This window comes from Coregonus lavaretus (genome assembly GCF_964263955.1).
Source record: "Coregonus lavaretus genome assembly, contig: HAP1_SCAFFOLD_458, whole genome shotgun sequence".
Classification (NCBI taxonomy): Eukaryota; Metazoa; Chordata; class Actinopteri; order Salmoniformes; family Salmonidae; genus Coregonus; species Coregonus lavaretus.
The window spans coordinates 117,501-143,320 of NW_028156245.1; the positions used below are offsets into that span (position 1 = coordinate 117,501).

A 25,820-nucleotide genomic window follows, 5' to 3' on the forward strand; every position below is an offset into this window, starting at 1 on the left:
GAAGGTATTTTGATACATATATCTTTCACCTTTTAGAAAAATAAAAGCACTTTATGTATCTAGTCCCCCCATTTGAAGAAGTCATAAGTATTCTGACCAATTCACCTATAGTGTATTAAAGTAGTCAAAAGTTGAGTATTTGGTCCCATACTCGTTGGTTGCATTTGCAGTTTGTTTTGGATGTGTTTTGGGTTATGTTTTGCCTGATAGTAACTGAATGGTGGATGATAACTGGAGTAATTTTCTGTCTAAGTGGGTAGATAACATGTTTCTAAACACTACTGAATGAATCCTGATAATGCCATGATTAAGAAAAATCATAAATGAATCATGAATAATAATGAATGAGAAAGTTACAGAGGCTACAACAAAACATGCTAACATCTCACCATTACCAATAACAGAGGGGGTATGATCCTTGTTCCTCTGTAACTTTCTCATTCATCATTATTCACGATTCATTCATGATTATTCATAATCATGGTAGCGTCCACATGAATATAGAAGTGTTCAGAAACATATTCTATTCTTACTGACAATACAAGTGAAGTGACTCCAAAATGACAGGACATTATTCAACATTCAGTTTCTATTGGGGAAAACATCATCCAAAACACAACCAAGACAAACTGCAAATGCATTCAACAAGTTTGTAGAATTCTTAAGCTTGATGTAATCACTGCAGGTAAGGAATATGGGACCAAATACTAAACTTATGACTACTTTAATACAATATAAGTGAATATGTCCAAATTATTACGACTTTTTCAAATGGGAGAACTAGACACATAAAGTGCTTTCATTTCTAAACAGTAACACAGATATGTATGAAAATATCCTCAAATAAAAGGTGACATTATATACTGTCACCTAATATGAAACATTATATCTGAAATCCAAAATGCTGGAGCATAGCACCAAATGTAAAACTGTAAGCTTCACTGTCCAAACACATATGGTATGGACAATGTGTGCCTGGTAAACACATGTGGATATGTTGAACAGTTATCACTTGTTGACCAACTACAGGAATACTGACCTCAGAGTCTCCAGTTTACAGTGGGGATTCCCCAGTCCAGCAGAGAGCAGCTTCACTCCTGAATCCTTCAGGTCATTGTTACTCAGATCCAGCTCTCTCAGGTGTGAGGGGTTTGACTTCAGAGCTGAGACCAGAGAAGCACAGCCTTCCTCTGTGACTCCACAGCCTGACAGCCTGACAAAGAGATCATCATGATTTCACAAACACACTGTTAATTTAACACCAGTAGTGTAGAAGGACAATGGCAGATGCATTTCGTTTATTCTCTTAAACAACATATAGATTCATCTTCCGTCTCCTAGAATTGTATGGTCATATTGTTATACTAATGTGAACACCAATGCACTGATTCAGTACGTTTTTCTATTTAATATTATATATTATATACATATTATAATACATATATTTCTCTAAACTGAATATTTCTTCCTGATGATTAGTACTTAAATGTCATTTTATGTACTCACAGAGCAGCTCTGGAGGCTTTGACCACTGGCAGCAGCCTCAGAAGACCTTCCTCTGATCTGGTGTATTTCTTCAGGTCAAACACATCCAGCTCCTTTTCTGAAGTCAGCAACACAAAGACCAGAGCTGACCACTGTGCAGGTGACAGTTCTTCTTCTGAGAGACTTCCTGAGCTCAGGTAGCTTTGGATCTCCTCCACTAGAGTATGGTCATTCAGTTCATTCAGACAGTGGAACAGATTGATGCACCTCTCTGGAGATGGATTCTTCCTGATCTTCTTCTTGATGTACTTGACTGTTTCTTCATGGCTCTGTGAGCTGCTTCTTGTCTTTGTCAGTAGACCTCGTAAGTGCTTCTGATTGGACTCCAGTGAGAGGCCCAGAAGGAAGCGGAGGAAAAGGTCCAGCTTTCCCGTCTCACTTTGTAAGGCTATATCCACAGCACTCTTGTAGACTGTAACTTTATGCTTCTGTCTGATCCTCACAGAAAAGTTGCTGGACGTTGATTGAGGTTCGGCCATTAGATTCTCATTGTTGTTGAAGAATGAGAGGAACACATATACAGCAGCCAGAAACTCCTGAATGCTCAGATGCACGAAGCAGTACACCTTGTCCTGGTTCAGCACACAATCCTCTTTAAAGAGCTGAGTGCACAATCCTGAGTACACTGAGGCTTCATTGACATCAATGCCAGCCTCTTTCAGGTCTTCTTCATAGAAAATCAGATTGCCATTCACAAGCTGTTGAAAAGCCAGTTTTCCCAGTGACAGAATGCTCTCTTTATTCCAGTGTGGACCTGTCTCTTCTTTCCCAAGATACTTTTCATTCTTCTGTTTGGTATGAAACACCACAAGGTGTGAGTACATCTCAGTCAGAGTCTTGGGCATCTCTTCTGTCTTATGTTTCAGCATGTGTTCAAGGACTGTTGCAGAAATCCAACAGAAGACTGGAATGTGGCACATGATGTGGAGGCTCCTTGATGTCTTTATGTGGGAGATGATTCTGCTGGCCAGGTCCTCATCACTGAATCTCTTCCTGAAGTACTCCTCCTTCTGTGGGTCATTGAACCCTCGTACCTCTGTCACCTGGTCAACACACCCTGAAGGGATCGTATTGGCTGCTGCAGGTCGGGTAGTTATCCAGAGGAGAGCAGAGGGAAGCAGATTTCCCTTGATGAGATTTGTCAGCAGAACATCCACTGAGGTTGACTCTGTGACGTCCCAACAGATCTTGTTCTTCTGGAAGTCTAGGGGCAGTCGGCACTCATCCAGACCATCAAAGATGAACATAACTTTGTACTTGTCGTAGTTGGAGATTCTTGATTCTTTGGTTTCCATTGAGAAGTGATTGAGAAGTTCAATGAAAGTGTGTTTTTCCCTTTTCATCAAATTCAGCTCCCGAAAAGGGAATGAAAATACAAATTGGACATCCTGATTTGCTTTTCCTTCAGCCCAGTCCAGAATGAACTTCTGCACAGAGACTGTTTTTCCAATGCCAGCGACTCCCTTGGTCAGCACAGTTCTGATAAGTTTGTCTTGTCCAGCTAAGGGTTTGAAGATGTCGTTACATTTGATTGCAGTCTCTGGTCTTGCTTGTTTCCTGGTTGTTGTCTCAATCTGTCTCAGCTCATGTTCATTATTGACCTCTCCTGTTCCACCCTCTGTGATGTAGAGCTCTGTGTAGATCTTATTGAGAAGTGTTGGGTTTCCTTGTTTAGCGATCCCCTCAAATACACATTGAAACTTCTTCTTTAGATTAGATTTGAGTTCACGTTGGCAAATCACAGCAAGCTCATCTGAATGAAGAAATAACACAGAGGATATTAATATTACGTCTGTTTTAATGCCTACAGTATTGTTGGTCTGTGTTATAAAGTTTGAAGAGGTCGCTAGGTGTTGTGTTAAGGCTGCTACAATATCATTGAGTAACACAGCTACTTTAGCAGTACTTTAGCTACAGCTTTTAAATGTTCGTTCTAAAACAGAATTCAACATGAGGCAGACAGCTCTTACTTTTCTCCAGTGTGTCAGCAAGCTCCTTCTGGTTCATTTTCCTCAGGACGTGCAGTGTGATCTTCAGAGCCCCCTCTCTGGCACTGCTCTCCTGCTTCTCATCTTCAGCATCCACCACTTCCTTATCCTGCTTCTGACTCTCAAAGCCTTCTGGGAGTTCTGGACTAAGAATCCTCTTGAACATCTTCAGCTCGTTCTTCACAAATGTCATAATATTCTCTTCAAGCAACTGAAATAAATCAAGTAAATAAGTTAAGCAAGAGACTAAATGCTTTCTCATTAACATATTAATGAATGATTGACAGATCAACTTTACTTGAGGTAAACTAAAGAAGAACAGCGCCGGAGAAGATGGCTGCCGTTTTACAGCCCTCTAACCAATTGTACTATTATGTGTGTTTTTCCGCGTTATTTGTAATTTATTTTGTACATAATGTTTCTGCCATCGTCTCTTATAACCAAAGAGAGCTTCTGGATATCAGGACAGCGATTACTCACCTCGCATTGGACAAAGATTTTTTCTTCAACGAGGCGTTCGCGAAGGATATCCTACAGACACCCGACAAGGCCCAGATCCCCGTCATTCGCGTGAGGAAGAGACGGAGATATCGCGGACGCAGATCCGGGTGCCTTGTAAGGATCCGACGGCGAGCGAGTAAACTGCCTCTCCCATCAATCCTATTAGCCAACGTTCAATCTTTTGAGAATAAAATTGACGATTTAAGATTACGGTTATCCTACCAACGGGACATTAAAAACTGTAATATCTTATGTTTCACGGAGTCGTGGCTGAACGACAACAATGATAACATTCAGCTAGCAGGCTATACGCTACATCGACAGGACAGAACGGCTGACTCTGGTAAGACAAGGGGTGGCGGTCTGTGTATATTTGTAAACAACAGCTGGTGCACAAAATCAAACGCTAAGGAAGTCTCGAGGTTTTGCTCGCCTGAGGTAGAGTATCTTATGATAAGCTGTAGACCACACTATTTACCAAGAGAGTTTTCATCTATATTTTTCATAGCTGTCTATTTACCACCACAAACCAATGCTGGCATTAAGATTGCACTGAATGAGCTGTATAAGGCCATTAATCAACAGGAAAACGCTCATCCAGATGCAGCGCTACTAGTAGCCGGGGACTTTAATGCAGGGAAACTTAAATCCGTTCTACCTAATTTCTACCAGCATGTTAAATGTGCAACCAGAGGGAAAAAAAACTCTAGACCACCTTTACTCCACACACAGAGACGCATACAAAGCTCTCCCTCGCCCTCCATTTGGCAAATCTGACCATAACTCTATCCTCCTGATTCCTGCTTATAAGCAAAAACTGAAGCAGGAAGCACCAGTGATTCGGTTAATAAAAAAGTGGTCAGATGACGCAGATGCTAAGCTACAGGACTGTTTTGCTAGCACAGACTGGAACATGTTCCGGGATTCTTCAGACAGCATTGAGGAGTACACCACATCAGTCACTGGCTTCATCAATAAGTGCATCGATGATGTCGTCCCCACAGTGACCGTACGTACATACCCCAACCAGAAGCCATGGATTACAGGAAACATCCGCACTGAGCTAAAGGGTAGAGCTGCCGCTTTCAAGGAACAGGACTCTAACCCGGACGCTTATAAGAAATCCCGCTATGACCTCCGACGAACCATCAAACAGGCAAAGAGTCAATACAGGTCTAAGATTGAATCATACTACACTGGCTCTGACGCTCGTCGGATGTGGCAGGGCTTGAAAACTATTACAGACTACAAAGGGAAGCACAGCCGCGAGCTGCCCAGTGACACAAGCCTACCAGACGAGCTAAACCACTTCTATGCTCGCTTCGAGGCAAGCAACACTGAAGCATGCATGAGAGCACCAGCTGTTCCGGACGACTATGTGATCACGCTCTCCGTAGCCGATGTGAGTAAGACTTTTAAGCAGGTCAACATTCACAAGGCCGCAGGGCCAGACGGATTACCAGGACGTGTACTCCGAGCATGTGCTGACCAACTGGCAAGTGTCTTCACTGACATTTTCAACATGTCCCTGACTGAGTCTGTAATACCAACATGTTTCAAGCAGACCACCATAGTCCCCGTGCCCAAGAACTCTAAGATAACCTGCCTAAATGACTACCGACCCGTAGCACTGACGTCTGTAGCCATGAAGTGCTTTGAAAGACTGGTCATGGCTCACATCAACAGCATAATCCCAGAAACCCTAGACCCACTCCAATTTGCATACCGCCCCAACAGATCCACAGATGATGCAATCTCTATCGCACTCCACACTGCCCTTTCCCACCTGGACAAGAGGAACACCTACGTGAGAATGCTATTCATTGACTACAGCTCAGCATTCAACACCATAGTGCCCTCTAAGCTCATCACTAAGCTAAGGATCCTGGGACTAAACACCTCCCTCTGCAACTGGATCCTGGACTTCCTGACGGGCCGCCCCCAGGTGGTAAGGGTAGGTAACAACACATCTGCCACACTGATCCTCAACACGGGGGCCCCTCAGGGGTGCGTGCTCAGTCCCCTCCTGTACTCTCTGTTCACCCATGACTGCATGGCCAGGCACGACTCCAACACCATCATTAAGTTTGCCGACGACACAACAGTGGTAGGCCTGATCACCGACAACGATGAGACAGCCTATAGGGAGGAGGTCAGAGATCTGGCCGTGTGGTGCCAGAACAACAACCTCTCCCTCAACGTGACCAAGACAAAGGAGATGATTGTGGACTACAGGGAAAAAAAGAGGACTGAGCACGCCCCCATTCTCATCGACGGGGCTGTAGTGGAACAGGTTGAGAGCTTCAAGTTCCTTGGTGTCCACATCACCAACGAACTATCATGGTCCAAACACACCAAGACAGTCGTGAAGAGGGCACGACAAAGCCTATTCCCCCTCAGGAGACTAAAAAGATTTGGCATGGGTCCTCAGATCCTCAAAATATTCTACAGCTGCACCATCGAGAGCATCCTGACTGGTTGCATCACCGCCTGGTATGGCAACTGCTTGGCCTCTGACCGTAAGGCACTACAGAGGGTAGTGCGTATGGCCCAGTACATCACTGGGGCAAAGCTCCCTGCCATCCAGGACCTCTATACCAGGCGGTGTCAGAGGAAGGCCCTCAAAATTGTCAAAGACTCCAGCCACCCTAGTCATAGACTGTTCTCTCTGCTACCGCACGGCAAGCGGTACCGGAGTGCCAAGTCTAGGTCCAAAAGACTTCTCAACAGCTTCTACCCCCAAGCCATAAGACTCCTGAACAGCTAATCATGGCTACCCGGACTATTTGCACTGCCCCCCCACCCCATCCTTTTTACGCTGCTGCTACTCTGTTAAGTATTTATGCATAGTCACTTTAACTCTACCCACATGTACATATTACCTCAACTAGCCGGTGCCCCCGCACATTGACTCTGCAACGGTACCCCCCTGTATATATAGCCTCCCTACTGTCACTTTATTTTACTGTATATATAGCCTCCCTACTGTCACTTTATTTTACTTCTGCTCTTTTTTTCTCATAACTTTTTTTGTTGTTGTTTTATTCTTACTTTTTTTGTTTAAAATAAATGCACCGTTGGTTAAGGGCTGTAAGTAAGCATTTCACTGTAATGTCTGCACCTGTTGTATTCGGCGCATGTGACCAATAAAATTTGATTTGATTTGATTTAAAAGAAATGTACATAACAGGACCACATACACTGAATATGGAGGCCAGGTCTGTTTGATGACTCTGGGAAGACTGACCACTGAGAATCTCTGACTCTGATCTCTCCTTTTGGTTTCTGTGGACAAAACATCAGATTACATTTCCTCATCCAGGGAGTGCACACACACACACACACACACACACACACACACACACACACAAACACACACACACACACACACACACAGGGAGGGAATGTTGTGTTAGTTTAATATTGTTTCAGGACTATGAAAATGGAAAAAAGGATTGGCCTATGGATTATGAAAACAACAAAAATGAATGGGAAAATGGGAGATGAGAAATGACTAGAGACAGTGTTGTTTAACTCACTGACCATGACCCATGAGTTCTTCTTACCTTTGTTCTCTAGAAAAGTCTCCTTCTCTAAACGTTATAGGAGGATGCATAGACCAGTCACTCTTCATGGACACACAGCTGGGTACAGGGGAGGCTGGTCTCTCCTGCTTGATTGGGCTTCAACACAACAGAGACAAACATTACATCTCTCATCTACTCTGAGCTCAGATGGGGAAACATGAGAAGAGTTTCATTCCAAAATGCTATATATCCATTTTCAGAAATGTTGGTAAATTAGCTTTTATTGTTTGAATAAATTATGAAAGAGATTGGTGTGTTTCTTCACTATCAATCATGGCTTGGGATTGTTCAATGACAGACATGTATTTGTTTAAAATCTATCACTTGATGGTTTCATTTCAGAGAGACAAATAATCATTTTTTTTTGCAAAATGCTATATATCTGCCTCACTCACAGAGAAATAAGTAGTACTACTAGGTTTTACACTGTAATAATATATATATCTGCCTCACTCTCAGAGAAATAAGTAGTACTGCTAGGTTTTACACTGTAATAATATATATATCTGCCTCACTCTCAGAGAAATAAGTAGTACTGCTAGGTTTTACACAGTTATAATATATATATATGCCTCACTCTCAGAGAAATAAGTAGTACTGCTAGGTTTTACACAGTTATAATATATATATATTCCTCACTCTCAGAGAAATAAGTAGTCCTGCTAGGTTTTACACAGTCAAATGTGGCCGACCGGCTCGATTCAATCTTATGTAGCAAAATTAGATTTTTATTTTATTTTTTACATTGGATAAAAGTAGAGACTCAGCTAGAAAAAGGTATATCATACACTACAGTTGAGGAACAATGGGAAAGTAATTCTGCTTTGAAAGATGATAAACTTGTAACCTCAATTTTGAGAAAATGGCCTTTCAAAGTTTTGGTACACCTACTGGAGAGCTCTTCTTTATCTACAGTGGTATTACTTTGGAAGATAATGTCACCCATCTAAATAAATAGTATATACTGTGGTCCTCTGTAGCTCAGCTGGTAGAGCACGGCGCTTTTAACGCCAAGGTAGTGGGTTCGATCCCCGGGACCACCCATACACAAAAAAAATTATCCACACATGACTGTAAGTCGCTTTGGATAAAAACGTCTGCTAAATGGCTAATTATTATTATATATATACATAGTTAACTAAATGTATGGTGTTTTTGGTTTATGTCAGTTTCATTGTTTGTTATGCTATAAATGGTTATGTTATGGTTGTAAGTGGTAAAATGAACTAGAAAATGTCATATTTTGAAATCTGAGTAATTACTACTTTAGTAAGGATATACTTTATTCAGTACTATACTTTATTCAGTACTACTGCAGTTGCTAAATAATTCCAATAGATGGCAGCATAAGACCATGAATGACATTTCAGAATGTTAGTTTAGTTTTCTCCCTGGATACACCACCACTCCCCCTCACAGGAAAACTCCTGCACATGCTTTTTACTGTCCCTTTCCACATTGCTAACGCAAGAGGAACGACTGAAAAGGCATTTAACAGATTATTGTGAAATAATATAATGATGATTCATGTTTATTATTAGCTGTTTTTATGCTCATGTTTTGAAATTATACTTCATTTCTATAAAGATTATCAATAAGCCTGAACATTAATTTAGTCACCTCTGGTTGAGAAAAACGTATTTTCCTAGTACATTCATTGTCAGATTCATCAACCAGCAGCGAGCACTCTGCCTTCTAGCACAAGCGAGGGGCATGTTGAGGTACATTTGCTAACCGGGAGGGTTGCATGATGTAATTCATTGGTGGGCTGGAAGACGCACTCTTGTCTTATCTATTCCGAGGTTGTTTAATCGCAATATTAGATATTTAAAAATGCATGTATATTAGAGTTGAGGTTGGAGCATCTGACTAGTGATTATTTACCCGGGGTTCAACACCTGCTATAGTCACTATTTAATTGCTCTTCCAAAAGCAACACAGGCCTAATACGAGATATATAGCTAACTAAAGTAATGAGTGACCATTTTAGAAAATCATGGGACATATAGCATTTGGTTGCATGCTATTTTTTGTCAATCATATTGCTGCTTGTAGCCTATAACTGATGCTTCCTTGTCTTATGCTGCCATCTATTGGAAATATTTAGCTATTAAAAGTTATTAATTCACGTACAGACGTTGGTGAGGCAGCTGAGAAATAAAGTGTATTAGATCAGCCTCAAACCTGCCCCACGCCAATTGCTGGACTTTCACACAGAGGTTACTAGGTCACCCAATTCAACCACATTTGAAAAATAAAACAAATGTGTCTTGGAATTATACATATAATAAAATAACAACAAAATAATCAAAACGCTATTTAATACTATAATTGTATTTACTAAGATAATATTATTACTAAAATAGTTTCTAAAAGTGTTCTAGGCTACCCTACCCTAGAATTAGGGGTTAGGGTTACGGCTAAAATAGGTTATAAGTAGGGTAAGAGTTTCTGTATAGCACTTTGTGAAATCTGCTGGTGTAAAAAGGGCTTTATAAATACATTTGATTGATTGTTAGGTTTAGGGTTTTTATGGCAAAAAACTGTATGGGTTTATAGCACTCTTGCGCCTCCCTTTGGCCATCTGTGGGTACTACATAACTCATTCATTACATTTTTTACATTTACATTTTACATATTTAGCAGACGCTCTTATCCAGAGCGACTTACAGTTAGTGAGTGCATACATTTTCATACTGGCCCCCCGTGGGAAACGAACCCACAACCCTGGCGTTGCAAGCGCCATGCTCTACCAACTGAGCTATATGACACTTGCTAGGCTCATAATCTGAGGTAGCAACTGTGTCAGATCTACAAATCCATTAGCTAGACGACCCGATTAGACAACAATCACCCCATTATACGCATTTGGTTTGCAACTCAGTGAACCTGCGCAGCATTCGGTCAATTTGATACCTACAAACGCAGATTTCGATGCATATCAAATTACCCAGCAGCCATTTAGAAACAACAAGTCATCAAAACAATTTTTATTTCTTAATTAAAAAATGTCTTCTGGCTGTTTAAATCAGCCACATCTTGAAAAAGAGGACAGGGACATGCGTTTTGTTTAGATTGTACACTTTTTTCTTAAAACAAATATGGTTAACCATGACCAGAAAATGTTTAGTGTTTGATGGCTATCCGCCAGCCATCGCCTCCATGTCTCACCTCACTATTGGTGAACACAACATGTACTCAGGTGAACAGTGTGCGCGCTCACCAAGTAGCTGTAACCTTGTTAATAATAAGTTACCTGAGGTAAACCTACAGGGTTAACGCTCACCAAGTAGCTGTAACCTTGTTAATAATAAGTTACCTGAGGTAAACCTACAGGGTTAACGTTCACCAAGTAGCCATAACCTTGTTAATAATAAGTTACCTGAGGTAAACCTACAGGGTTAACGCTCACCAAGTAGCCATAACCTTGTTAATAATAAGTTACCTGAGGTAAACCTACAGGGTTAACGCTCACCAAGTAGCCGTAACCTTGTTAATAATAAGTTACCTGAGGTAAACCTACAGGGTTAACGTTCACCAAGTAGCCATAACCTTGTTAATAATCAGTTACCTGAGGTAAACCTACAGGGTTAACGCTCACCAAGTAGCCATAACCTTGTTAATAATAAGTTACCTGAGGTAAACCTACAGGGTTAACGCTCACCAAGTAGCCGTAACCTTGTTAATAATAAGTTACCTGAGGTAAACATACAGTAGAACTAATAGGAGCTGGTAGGGTGAAAAATGCCCAAACATAAGGCCTGTTTTTTCGCGATTACTTCATAACCAGGGACAGAAGGTAATATTATGAAACTTGGCTTAATGGCGGATGCAATGAACTAATTTTATCAGAAATAAACGTTGTAAAAAATGTCACTTGAGGCGCCCGAAAATAATATAAAAAAGTTCAGTCCTTGGACACAGAGGGGTTAAACACTAAAGTTACCGTCCATCTAGTGAAGAGGAGAACCGGACAGAGGGATGGTAGGCAGCCAGCATCCGTCAACGAGAGAGGGAGAAGCCCTCCACGGTATTTAACAGGTGGAAGAAACAACCCGGGAGCTCCATCGGTCCACAAGAAATGCAGGCAGCCGGTGATGATGTAGTGGTAGCTAGGTAACTAGGATGCTACTGGTAAAGAGTAGCTAGCTTAGCTAGCTGTACCGACTAGCTTGGCTAGCTAGCAGGTCGTTCGTCTGTCCTTCGAGGATGATGACGAATCCGGTGAACCACACAATTAACCAAGGATAGCGAGTGAAAAGGATCTGGCTACACTCATACTGTCACTGACCATTACGCAAAAAGCAAATGGAACAATAAACTTCGGCGTCTCAACACTGTAACTAACTCAGTCGTTGTTCCCCAACATCACCTCAGACCACTCTGCGCGTAACTGGACAATATGCTTGGCGCCAAACCGTACGTGGACGCGGACAGTTCTGTACGGGGACGCGGACAGTTTCAGAACGCGGACATGAGCAGTGCCACACAATTATCTAAAAGCAGTCTTTAAAGTCGGGTACATTAGTAATATTATGTCAAACAAAAAAAAAATCGTTTTTTAAAACAATATTTTGAGATCTGTACCCATATCCAAAAAGCGTCTCAGAGTAGAAAAATTGGTCCTCTCTCTCCCCAGACAGACTCATTTAATACTGGCTCGTTACAATATTTTGAGATCTGGGCCCATATCCAAAAAGCGTCTCAGAGTAGAAAATGTGTCGTATAAGTGCTGAGAATATAGCCATTTTAGTCCTACTCTTATGGGTATAAATTAAAGCTATGCATGAAGCCTCTTTATTCATAAGTGTCCCACCTAGTTGGCAGATATTTAGGACACCTCATGAGCTGTCCTAACCAGTTAAGAGGTACCAGCAGGTGTCTTGATAATAGAAACATGCAGCGAGTCAGTGGTTCCTGTGCAACATGTAATTGCTTTGGAGCAGTGGCGACCTGTCATTCAGGGCAGAGCCCCACCTGTTTAGCAGATGCTCTTACCCAGAGCGATTTACAGTAAGTGCATTTATCTTAAGATAGCTAGGTGAGACAACCAGATAATACAGTCAAATATACAGGATACGAACATTCAATTTCAGCTAAACAATGGATATATAGCGTTTTGCAATAAAAATTATACACATCTAAAATCTATTAATTAAACATCTGAGAACAGTAATATTGAAGGTACCCATAAGCAACCATTTCTGATTAAAAAACACATGTGAAAAATTGTGGAAATAGCATTTATGAAATAAACTCTTAATAATTCTTAAACAAAATTGTCATCTCACCTCTTAGCTTTGGTGTCATGTTCCCCAGAGAGACTCATTTTAGAGGCAGGGCCCCCCTCCTCCCTCTCCCCAGAGAGACTCATTTTAGACCACTGACCCCTAAACAGAGATCCAACATGTTGGTTGTAGTTAACACAGTAATTCTTGAATGTGAATTGTTATCATTTATTAATTATCTCTTATAAAACATTTACTAACAGACATATCGAAACAGTCAGGTGATTTAATGCAATCACATGAACATGTAGTTGTGACATATCTTCTCCATGGTAACTGTCAATAATAATAATAAGTCACTGTTTTTTAAGGTAGTTATAGACAGTGCAGCAACACAAGGCCATGTCTCACACTTATTTGTATTCATTCAAAGTCGGCCATTTATTATTTTTGAATCTGTTCTTTTCTAAACGTATCTGAGAATGTAGACAGAAGGGCTAAAACAGGCTTGATTGATCTGGGGGGGATCAGTGATCTATACAGAAAGGTTTTTTGCAACAATAAAGAGATGTTATATTATTTAAAGTAGGCTAGGTTATAATGTAAAACAGTTTTTGTTGTTGTTGTGTAAAGCAGATCAAGGTCTATACCTCAGCCAGTGGCGACCCGTCATTCAGGGCAGGTGGCCTTTCCTGTTTTGCATGTTATTGTTGCATTAATACATGTCACATATCAGTTTGCTAACAATGTAAAAAATATATACACTACCGGTCAAAAGTTTTAGAACACATACTCATTCAAGGGTTTTTCTTAATTTTTTTACTATTTTCTACATTGTAGAATAATAATGAAGACATCAAAACTATGAAATAACACATATGGTATCATGTAGTAACCAAAAAAGTGTTTAACAAATCAAAATATATTTTATATTTGAGATTCTTCAAATAGCCACCCTTTTTCCTTGATGACAGCTTTGCACACTCTTGGCATTCTCTCAACCAGCGACCCGTCATTAAGGGCAGGTGGCCTTTCCTGTTTTGCATGTTATTTTGGCATTAATACGTGTCACATATCAGTTTGCAAAAAATGCAAAAAAATATATATATAATTGAGTTAATATAGCCGCATACAAACATGGTCTCTTTTTTGTTTTCTTGAGTAAGGCAGCTCCAAAATGCAGGTGTTTCAGCTTAGCTCAGTGCTTTCTGTGGTGGTGGGGCAAGCCAGAAGAAAATACGGAGTGCTGCGCCGTGATTGGCTCAGTGTTCTGTCACTCATGGGGACACTACGTCACTGCCAAGTCTAAGGGTAGAGCTAGAAAATACAAGCCCCTTGGGTGCTGCCACAGAGTCACAGATAAAATGACGTCAAATCACATTATATCTACAGTAGCTTTGATTGGACTGATCATGTCAACATCATACTTTTCAAAATCTTAGCTAGCAGTCATCATCATGAATCAAAGCGACAATCTACAGGCAAATCCTTTTTAATCCTTGTCATATGAAGAGAAATAATGAAGAGAAATGATAGGACAGCTGTTGGGACTCTGCTGTTGGGACTCTGCTGTCGGGACTCTGCTGTCGGGACTCTGCTGTCGGGACTCTGCTGTCGGGACTCTGCTGTTGGGACTCTGCTGATGGGACTCTGCTGTTGGGACTCTGCTGTTGGGACTCTGCTGTTGGGACTCTCTGTGATCATAGCTCAAACCTACTCTGACTATTGAATGTCTGACGTCGACCTAACCTTATAATAGTTTGTAGTTTAGCCTAGACTTACCAGGGTCTGCCCGTCTTTCCTACATATCAACACATTTATCCGACTTCTAATGTTACCGAGAAATATGTGCCACAGTTTCAACAGCCATTGTGTAACTGTGTAGGCTGCAAACTTACTTTCACGTTCATATGAGGAAATCACATAACTTCTTACAGTCGCTGGTGCAGCCGCCTGTTCTCTTGCAGATGAAGTAGCTTTTATAGGCAACTCATTCAACCAGCCTAAACAACAGTAAATAAAAGATGTCAAATGGTCAAAAGTCAAGCCTGGTATAGCCATGTACATCAAAGAGAGGTGTATTGCTACAGATGTAGGATCTTAATTTTAGCCAGTTTGCTACAGCAGGAAAATAATCCTGCAGCAACAGGACATTTGAATTATTATGTGGATTATAATGAATGATTAATTTTATAATAGAAAAGTGCAATTGATCATCTTCAGAAACCTTTTTTAAAGCTTAAATACACTCAAATACACTACACGTTTTAGTTATGCTGCAACAGGGTGATCAAATTAAGATCCTACATCTGTACAGAGATTATGTCTTTATCTAAACCAAGGCAGTTTGAGTTAATAGCAATGATGTTGCAACTGTTAGCTGCTGTAAACCTATGTGATTGGATGTTATAGACCCCCATCTGAACAGTTTCTTTCCCCATGCTGTGGCCCTCACCAACCGACCATCTGGCCCATAGAGACTAAAGGACTATACACTCTATGCTGCTCACCACATCAAGCCATCTCTGAACTGTACACTACCATCTGGCCCATAGAGACTAAAGGACTATACACTCTATGCTGCACACCACATCAAGCCATCTCTGAACTGTACACTACCATCTGGTCCATAGAGACTAAAGGACTATACACTCTATGCTGCACACCACATCAAGCCATCTCTGAACTGTACACTACCATCTGGCCCATAGAGACTAAAGGACTATACACTCTATGCTGCTCACCACATCAAGCCATCTCTGAACTGTACACTACCATCTGGCCCATAGAGACTAAAGGACTATACACTCTATGCTGCACACCACATCAAGCCATCTCTGAACTGTACACTACCATCTGGTCCATAGAGACTAAAGGACTATACACTCTATGCTGCACACCACATCAAGCCATCTCTGAACTGTACACTACCATCTGGTCCATAGAGACTAAAGGACTATACACTCTATGCTGCTCACCACATCAAGCCATCTCTGAACTGTACACTACCATCTGGTCCATAGAGACTAAAGGACTATACACTCTACGCTGCTCACCACATCAAGCCATCTCTGAACTGTACACTAAATAACTGAACTATACTGCATTAGCACTCTGTTCATCTCTCTTAGATATATTTATACTGGTACTGTACATGTGGACATCCACTGTATATCAACTGTATTCCCACTGTACTGTATATATGTATACCAACTGTATACCCACTGTACTGTATATCTGTATATCAACTGTATTCCCACTGTACTGTATATCTGTATACCAACTGTATTCCCACTGTACTGTATATCTGTATATCAACTGTATTCCCACTGTACTGTATATCTGTATACCAACTGTATTCCCACTGTACTGTATATCTGTATATCAACTGTATACCCACTGTACTGTATATCTGTATACCAACTGTATTCCCACTGTACTGTATATCTGTATATCAACTGTGTTCCCACTGTACTGTATATCTGTATATCAACTGTATTCCCACTGTACTGTATATCTGTATACCAACTGTTCATTCTCTTATAGCTCTATGCTCACTCTTCCTAGTTGTGTATAATGTTGTACAGACATTTGTGTAAACTCTTCTGTCTGTATTCTGTCTCTAAATGTTGTCTGTCACTATCACCATGTAGAATTATGTGTACAGATGTAGGATCTTAATTTGATCACCCCCCACAGCAGAATAACTTTCCCGCAATGCAGGAAATGTAAAACTTGTAGTGTATTTGAGGTTTTAAAAGGCTTCTGAAGTTTGTAATTTCCACTTAGAAATGCCAGACTTGAGTTTCGCTTAATAAAAATGTATCAACCGCTACAAAAATGTCCATTAATTATAATTCACACTTCCTGTTGCTGCAGGAATATTTTCCTGCTGTAGCAAACTGGCTCAAATTAAGATCCTACATATGTACATGCAAATGTACTTGGCGAATAAAGGTGATTCTGATTCTGCAAAGGTTGAGTCTTGAATATTGATATATTGAATTTGACTTGCCCATGTTCAGTTAGCACCATTTTGTATGATTAGACTGACACAAACCTGTCTCAGTAGAAGTAGACTGTTAGGTCTGAGTGTTTTACTTCCATTCACTGTACTAAAATTACACCATACATTTAATTTCTCTACACACTTTACAATAATTCCTGGCAGGATTCTCACCTTGTAGCCTAAATTCACAACCAGAACATGTCAAGTCATTGAGATATCTACTGTTCTGCTGAGAGAGCACCTTCGTGATGACTAGCGCTCTGTATATTCTTATGGGTGAGGCCTGAGCTGGAATGTGAAGCTAACTGAAGCTAACTTTAGAAAACCTGTATATCTAGCTTGCATCATAGTACACCCCTCAGGCTAAGTTCAGGTTACAGCATGAGGCAGCCATCAACAGCCGAGTTGTAGGCTACAACCTGGGTTGTACTCATTAGTTCACTCCGCAGCCAACAGTTATAAAAAATGTTGCATAAACGGTTTGCTCCAAACGCTGTACAAGGTGACCTAAACAGTTTACGTTGCCAAACGTTTTGCTACGGTGGGCACTAATGAACACACACAACCTGTTTTGAGGAAGTGTAAGTTGTTGTTAGTCTTTCCACAGTATTTATTTGTCTCTCTTTCACACAACATACCTTCCTGAGTGAAAAGAGTTAACAGTAGATTAGAAAGAGAAAATGTTGTTGCTTGTTGTGTTTTAAGCCTGTTTTGAGAAGACAAGTCTATAGACCTATGATACAGTACACTCTTAGAAAAAATAGTTCCAAAAGGGTCCTCTGGCTGTCCCCATAGGAGAACGCTTTTGGGTTCCAGGTAGAACCCTTCTGGCTTCCATGTAGAACCCTCTGTGGAAAGGGTTCTGCATGGAACCCAAAAGGGTTCTACCTAGTACCAAAAAGGGTTTTTAAGGAGAGTAGGCCTATTATAACACTGTCCACAAAACATATCATCAACTATATGAATACACATAACAATATCATCAACTATATTAATACACATAACAATATCATCAACTATATGAATACACATAACATTATCATCAACTATATTAATACACATAACAATATCATCCACTATATTAATACACATAACAATATCATCAACTATATTAATACACATAACAATATCATCAACTATATTAATACACATAACAATATCATCAACTATATTAATACACAACAATATCATCAACTATATTAATACACATAATATCAGCAACTATATTAATACACATAACAATATCATCAACTATATTAATACACATAACAATATCATCAACTATATTAATACACATAACAATATCATCAACTATATTAATACACATAATATCATCAACTATATTAATACACATAACAATATCATCAACTATATTAATACACATAACAATCGTCGTCTTACCTTTTATATGTCTCTCAATAGAAGTAGAGTCTGGAATGATCATTCGGTGGTGGAAAGTTCCTTTAGTTTGTTCTGCTCATTTCCATATCAGGTTCTACCTGTTCTCTCTCCCACTCCCTGTCTCTTTATAGCTCTTACAATGTGCCTTGGCATACATTCTACAAGTGTCTGGAACTCCAAATGTAGTTCTGATTTAGTGTTCCAAATGAAAACAATTTGATTAAACTGGTTGATATGGTTAAAATACATTAAGACTGAGTAATGCTGTGATTGTTTTTGTTATTTTGTATTGAAATGTTTGACTTTATTTTCCCTATGTCCTTTCAATATAGGAACAATTTGTGAAATGACAGCCTTCTGTAAATATGGACAAAAGTCTATGGATTCATTTGATGGTATGTGTCTTGCAGCATTATGTCCCGAGTGGCGCAGTGGTCTAAGGCACTGCATCGTAGTGCTAGCTGTGCCACTAGAGATCCTGGATTGAATCCAGGCTCTGTCGTAGCCGGCCGCGACCGGGAGACCCATGGGGTGGCGCACAAGTTGTCCAGGGTAGGGGAGGGAATGGCTGGCAGGGATGTAGCTCAGTTGGTAGAGCATGGCGTTTGCAACGCCAGGGTTGTGTGTTCGATTCCCACGGGGGGCTAGTATAAAAAATAATGTATGCACTCTCTAACTGTAAGTCGCTCTGGATAAGAGCGTCTGCTAAAATGTAAATGTCAAATGACAGGTTGAGAACACTGCATCTTCCTAGGTGCATATGTGAGAAGGAACGCAAACTGTCTCCCTATGTGTGTGCCATCCCTAAACATCAAGTGTTTGTGGTTCATTAAAATGTTTATTGTCAAGGTTGAAAAAAGAAAAAAAAAAAGAAAAAAAAAGTGTTTTGAACTCTATTGGAGGGATGTGACATCATTCTACCACAAGAAATTCCATAATGTAGTGTTTTGTTGATGGTTGTCTTCAATTGGGTTGAGACCTGGTGACTGAGACGGCCATGGCATATTGTGAAACATCAGCAAGTTCAGCAGTCTTCATCACTGAAGCTCCTGCCAAACGTGCCCCAACAATCACCAATCGTTAAGCTCTTCCCGAGCAGGGTTGCAGTCTCTCTTCGTTGCAGCCCCTCTCTCCCCAGGGGTAGCAGCTCCTCTCTCCCCAGGGGTAAAAGCTCTTCTCTCCCCAGGGGTATCAGCTCCTCTCTCCCCAGGGGTATCAGCTCCTCTCTCCCCAGGGGTAGCAGCTCCTCTCTACCCTAGGATTTGAAGACATCGGTGGCTTAGCCCATAGCAGTAGGAGGGTCCGGGAAGGAATTTCAACAGCTAAATCCAGGAATACATCACCAGTGTATTGCCAAAAACCACTCAAGAACTTCAAATATAGACTCTGACCTCTCCAATGAGCCAAACTGATTAAATAATCCCACAGTACCTAAACACTCTCTCTCTCTCTCTCTCTCTCACTCTCACTCTCACTCTCACTCTCACTCTCACTCTCACTCTCACTCTCTCTCTCTCTCTCTCTCTCTCTCTCTCTCTCTCTCTCTCTCTCTCTCTCTCTCTCTCTCTCTCTCTCTCTCTCTCTCTCTCTCTCTCTCTCTCTCTCTCTCTCTCTCTCTCTCTCTCTCTCACACACACACACACAGTGCAGTAATTAGAATCCCTATATCCCCTCCTCTGTCTCTCTCCATCACTTTCTCTGTGTCGTCTATTGATGTCTCTCATCTTGTCTGGTGTCTCTCTCCATCATATACTATTCTTCTGTTGCTGTCTCTGTGTCTTGTCTGATGTCTCTCTTTAGTTTTGCAATCCAAATTTGGAGCTATTGGAATTGTAACATGTTGTCCCATGTACATGGTATAATTTACTGATGGTCCCTAACTAGCCCCATAGGGATATCCAAATTCAACCCACATTTACCACAGGCATTACGATTGGGTCGGGTGCAGTTGCATTCTGAATTGATTATTACTTGGTGTGGGCATGTGGGCAACCTTCATTTACGTTGTGATGCAGTCACAACCACAAGTCTCACTAAACTCAGTTTTGGACAAGACTGACTTTATGACCAAAATTATCCAACATTTTCCCGCTGAATTTTGAGTGTGTGAGGGTGAGTGTCATGGTCGGGATGGACTGAACTCAGAGCCTGATAGAATACCAAGGAAAACCATAGTAACTGCAGTAGAACATGGTGGAACAAAGCCAGATGGCAGTAACCTCACCTACTGCGGTTTCCTTGGTTTTTACTGGGATTTTGTAGTTGCATCAAATTTGACCCTCCATTTTCTCTGAAACAGAAGATAATTGAACCAGGACACTTTGTCACAAGATATAACAGATACTATGAAGCCTGATTTAGGTCTGAACTCATCTTTGACCAAATGTGTAGCAGCAGTTTGCAATTGTACGGCAGAATAGCTGTGCACATAATCCTAATACCTCTTCATGGACTACATTTGAACACTTAAACATTGTCTTCTTTTAGGGCGGGACCTGGTATGGTATGGTCACATTGCCTAGCGGTTAGAACGTTGGGCCAGTAACTGAAAGGTCGCTGGTTCGAATACCCGAGCCGTCAATGTGAAAATCTGTTGATGTGCCCTTAAGCAAGGCACTTAACACTAACTTGCTTCATGGGTGCAGTACTACTATGGCTGACCCTGTAAAACTGCACCTATCTGGTGTATCTGACAATAAAAACATATATATATTTTTGCAATTCCAACAGTTAATTTAACAATGCTGGTTATAACTCTTGTTGACGTTGATCCAAGGACACCTTCACTTGCATTACCCTCTTACTGCAGAAAAATATTCTCATGAAATCATGTGACTTATAGTTAGAGAGAGCGATTCCTGTAAACGTACACTGCTACAAGCAGGAAACAAGGTATGGACAAACCAGAAATGTGACATTTCTGTTTGATAGTAACCCTGAATGATGAATGTGTGATCTATCTTGGCATCTTTTTGGCCAACCACATTGGAACATTCTAATCTTTAAGGACATGAAGTATGGAGTCATTGTTTTCAGGAAGGTGTCTCCATGGCGATAGGAGGGACAGGAGGCAGACTAAGGGCAAGGGAAGCCACCTGAACTACTGCCCTACAAAGGCAAAGAGCAGTCTACGCAAATGTCCGTGCATATCAACCATAACCACTGATCTGACCTATGACCCCTAAAATGCTGATACTGAACTCTGCCTTTGTATGACCTTAAACAAGTATATGGGTAATGCAAAAGCAAAGTGCAGCATCTAGAAACACTCACTGTGTAGTAATTAGAATCTATAGAGCAGCTTTAAGTGTTACAGTCTACTGTCTGCTCTCCCCTCCTCTGCCTCTCTCCATTACTTTCTCTCTCTTCTGTTGCTGTCTCTCTTGTCTCTCCTCTTCTGTTGCTGTCTCTCTTGTCTCCCCTCTTCTGTTGCTGTCTCTCTTGTCTCCCCTCTTCTGTTGCTGTCTCTCTTGTCTCCCCTCTTCTGTTGCTGTCTCTCTTGTCGCCCCCCTTCTGTTGCTGTCTCTCTTGTCTGCCCTCTTCTGTTGCTGTCTCTCTTGTCTGCCCTCTTCTGTTGCTGTCTCTCTTGTCTCCACTCTTCTGTTGCTGTCTCTTGTCTCCCCTCTTCTGTTGCTGTCGCTCTTGTCTCCCCTCTTCTGTTGCTGTCTCTCTTGTCTCCCCCCTTCTGTTGCTATCTCTCTTGTCTGCCTTCTTCTGTTGCTGTCTCTCTTGTCTGCACTCTTCTGCTCAACCAGTCTTGGTTCTCTCTCCATCTCCCCTCTTCTGTCACTTTCTCTGTGTCTTGTCTGTTGTTGTCTGTGTCTTGTCTGCTGTCTGTGTCTTGTCTGTTGCTGTCTGTGTCTTGTCTGTTGCTGTCTCAGGTTCCAGTTTGATACTGTCTCCTGTGTCTATTTTCTTCTGTTATGGCCTGTTCTGTCTCTCTCCATCATATCATATTCTTCTGTTGCTGTCTCTGTGTCTTGTCTGGTGTCTCTCTCCATCATATCCTATTCTTCTGTTGCTGTCTCTGTGTCTTGTCTGGTGTCTCTCTCCATCATATCCTATTCTTCTGTTGCTGTCTCTGTGTCTTGTCTGGTGTCTCTCTCCATCATATCCTATTCTTCTGTTGCTGTCTCTGTGTCTTGTCTGATGTTTCTCTCCATCATATCCTGTTCTTCTGTTGCTGTCTCTGTGTCTTGTCTGGTGTCTCTCTCCATCATATCATATTCTTCTGTTGCTGTCTCTGTGTCTTGTCTGGTGTCTCTCTCCATCATATCATATTCTTCTGTTGCTGTCTCTGTGTCTTGTCTGGTGTCTCTCTCCATCATATCCTGTTCTTCTGTTGCTGTCTCTGTGTCTTGTCTGGTGTCTCTCTCCATCATATCCTGTTCTTCTGTTGCTGTCTCTGTGTCTTGTCTGGTGTCTCTCTCCATCATATCCTATTCTTCTGTTGCTGTCTCTGTGTCTTGTCTGGTGTCTCTCCATCAACAGAAATATTGGTGAGGGTTAGGCCTACTCCAATACAACATTGAAAACATGAAAACACGACTACATAACAGCATTAAATACAGTTGGAATATAGTTACAACACTCAAACTGTTTCCATCATACAGAAAAACAACAAGAAAGCTGGATAAACACATTTAGATTTCTACATACTGCACTTTGCTTCTGCATTACCCATACAGCTGTTTAAGGTCATACAAAGGCTGAGTGCAGTATCAGCATTTTAGGGGTCATAGGTCAGATCAGTGGTCATGGTTGATATGATTGGACAAAAAACCCCAACTTTAAAGCCATTTGTTCTCAGATTCACTGTTTGCGTAGACTGCTCTTTGCCTTTGTAGGGCAGTAGTTCAGGTGGCTTCCCTTGCCCTTAGTCTGCCTCCTGTCCCTCCTATCGCCATGGAGACACCTTCCTGAAAACAATGACTCCATACTTTGCTGAAACCTGTTCTGCCAGTTCATGTCCTTAAAGATGAATGTTGGAATGTTCCAATGTGGTTACCCCAAAAAGATGCCAAGATAGATCACACATCCATAACTTGTTTCCTGCTTGTAGCAGGCCGCGTTTACAGGAATCATTTTCTCTAACTATAGATCATATGATTTCATGAGAATATTTTTCTGGAGTGAGAGTGTAATGCAAGTCAAGGTGTCCTTGGATGAATGTCAACAAGATTTATAACCAGCATTGTTAAATTGTCACAGACACCGGATAGATGCAGTGAAATGTGTTGTTTTACAGGGTCAGCCACAGTAGTACAGCGCCCCTGGAGCAAATCAGGTGTAAGTGCCTTGTTTAAGGGCACAGACAGATATTTACCTTGACGGCTCAGGATTTTGTACCAGCAACCTTTCAGTTACTGGCCCCACTAGGTAATCTTACCATACCAGTTCACACCCTAACAGAAGACACTGTTCAAGTGTTCAAATGTAGTCCGTGAAGAGGTATTAGGATTATGTACACAGCTATTCTGCCGTACAATTGCAAACTGCTGCTACACATTTGGTCAAAGATGAGTTCAGACCTAAATCAGGCTTCATAGTATCTGTTATATCTTGTGACAAAGTGTCCTGGTTCAATTATCTTCAGTTTCAGAGAAAATGGAGGGTCAAATTTGCTGTAACTACAAAATCCCAGTAAAAACCAAGGAAACAGCAGTAAGTGAGGTTACTGCCATCTGGCTTTGTTCCACCATGTTCTACTGCAGTTACTACGGTTTTCCTTGGTATTCTATCAGGCTCTGAGTTCAGGCCATCCCGACCATCACACTCACCCTCACACACTCCATGAGACAGCCAGTGATCCAGTTATCACCAGAATAAACACGGCACAATCACGCAGAAACATTATGGTTTAACTTGCATTGAAATGCAAATACCCAGATAATGGTAAGAAAGATAGCAAACAAAATATTGAAACGCTCGCTAACATAAAGAAAAGGACAGCATTGATAGTAATACAAAGTCACATAAGGATAAACATTCTCCGTGATGAAATAGTTCTAACCTTATGGATAAAAACAGCTTGAGGGTTGCTACAATACAACATTCAAAACATGAAAACACAACTACACAACACCATTAAAAACAACAAGAAAGCTGGATAAACACATTTAGATTTTATAGATACTGCACTTTGCTTCTGCATGACCCATACAGCTGTTTAAGGTCATACAAAGGCAGAGTGCAGTATCAGCATTTAAGGGGTCATAGGTCAGATCAGTGGTCATAATAAGATGATACATCAGTGCATTTACACGTATCTACCTACGACATATTTGGCTGAACAGCAAAAACAACTTTAAAGTCCTTTTTTGTCTTCAGTTGGACTGTTTTCTAGTTGATGCTCTTTGCCTTTGTAGGGCCGTTTATTCAAGCAGTCAACGGACAACAACTCTTAATGCAATCACGGGGAAAACACTTTTGAAAGCAGTTTTGACCTTTGTTAAAAAAAGAGGGGGATCCAATCTTTCCATTGATAACACGTTTATTTCTATACTCCTACAATTGCGCTAATGCATTGTTTTAAAGATGCAGTTACAACTGGAGTGTCAAGCATGGTTTAGGCACATTTGCAACAGAGCTCTTAAAGGGGCAACGGCATCTTAAAACCGGAGTATCAAGCATGGTTTAGGAACATTCACAACAGAGCTCTTAAAGGGGCAACGGCATCTTAAAACCGGAGTATCAAGCATGGTTTAGGATCATTCACAACAGAGCTCTTAAAGGGGCAACGGCATCTTAAAACCGGAGTGTCAAGCATGGTTTAGGATCATTCACAACAGAGCTCTTAAAGGGGCAACGGCATCTTAAAACCGGAGTATCAAGCATGGTTTAGGATCATTCACAACAGAGCTCTTAAAGGGGCAACGGCATCTTAAAACTGGAGTATCAAGCATGGTTTAGGCACATTTGCAACAGAGCTCTTAAAGGGGCAACGGCATCTTAAAAGGGCAATTAAGCACTTTGTAATAGAAACCCCCCCAACAACAATTCTGAGTGAATAATAATAATAATAAATAATAATAATAATCAGGAAGTTGTGTCCAATGGGGTAAATGCAGATGGACAAACCCCATGCTTCATTTATAGCCACTATGCTGCATCCGTTGGGCTACAGGGGATCATGCTTATTGCTAATAGAACATCTGATAACAGACCATGAATATAGGATATATGGTTCAATATGTTAAAATCATTTAAATAATAATATAAATAATATGCCATTTAGCAGACGCTTTTATCCAAAGCGACTTACAGTCATGCGTGCATACATTTTTTGTGTATGGGAGGTCCCGGGGATCGAACCCACTACCTTGGCGTTACAAGCGCCGTGCTCTACCAGCTGAGCTACAGAGGACCATCTGATTTACCATCAGCTGAGCTACAGAGGACCATCTGATTTACCATCTGATAATAGACCATGAATATAGGATATATGGTTCAATATGTTAAAATCATTTACCATCTGATAATAGACCATGAATATAGGATATATGGTCCAATATGTTAAAATCATTTAACATCTGATAATACATGCATATAGGCTATATGG

At 41.0% G+C, this 25,820-nt stretch overlaps 2 protein-coding genes across 2 annotated transcripts in view; one reads left to right on the forward strand and one right to left on the reverse strand.

The window, feature by feature from the left end:
• LOC311126562 (NLR family CARD domain-containing protein 3-like) overlaps nt 1-25,820 on the reverse strand; it is a gene marked incomplete at its 3' end in the record, with an annotated part of 104,613 nt that overhangs the window by 641 nt on the left and 78,152 nt on the right. The window contains exons 2-8 of the mRNA XM_084200555.1: nt 14,748-14,852; nt 12,913-13,011; nt 7,601-7,717; nt 7,235-7,319; nt 3,523-3,744; nt 1,507-3,296; nt 1,040-1,213 (exon numbers count right to left, since the gene is read on the reverse strand). Coding sequence (XP_084056681.1) covers nt 1,040-1,213; nt 1,507-3,296; nt 3,523-3,744; nt 7,235-7,319; nt 7,601-7,717; nt 12,913-12,995 — 2,471 coding nt within the window. The 5' untranslated portion in view covers nt 12,996-13,011; nt 14,748-14,852. The remainder of the gene's footprint in view (nt 1-1,039; nt 1,214-1,506; nt 3,297-3,522; nt 3,745-7,234; nt 7,320-7,600; nt 7,718-12,912; nt 13,012-14,747; nt 14,853-25,820) is intronic.
• The window catches only part of LOC311126563 (NLR family CARD domain-containing protein 3-like), a gene marked incomplete at both ends in the record, with an annotated part of 52,675 nt that continues 43,961 nt past the window's right edge, over nt 17,107-25,820 (forward strand). Inside the window, one exon of the mRNA XM_084200556.1 lies at nt 17,107-17,134. Within this exon, the coding sequence (XP_084056682.1) occupies nt 17,107-17,134 (28 nt within the window). The remainder of the gene's footprint in view (nt 17,135-25,820) is intronic.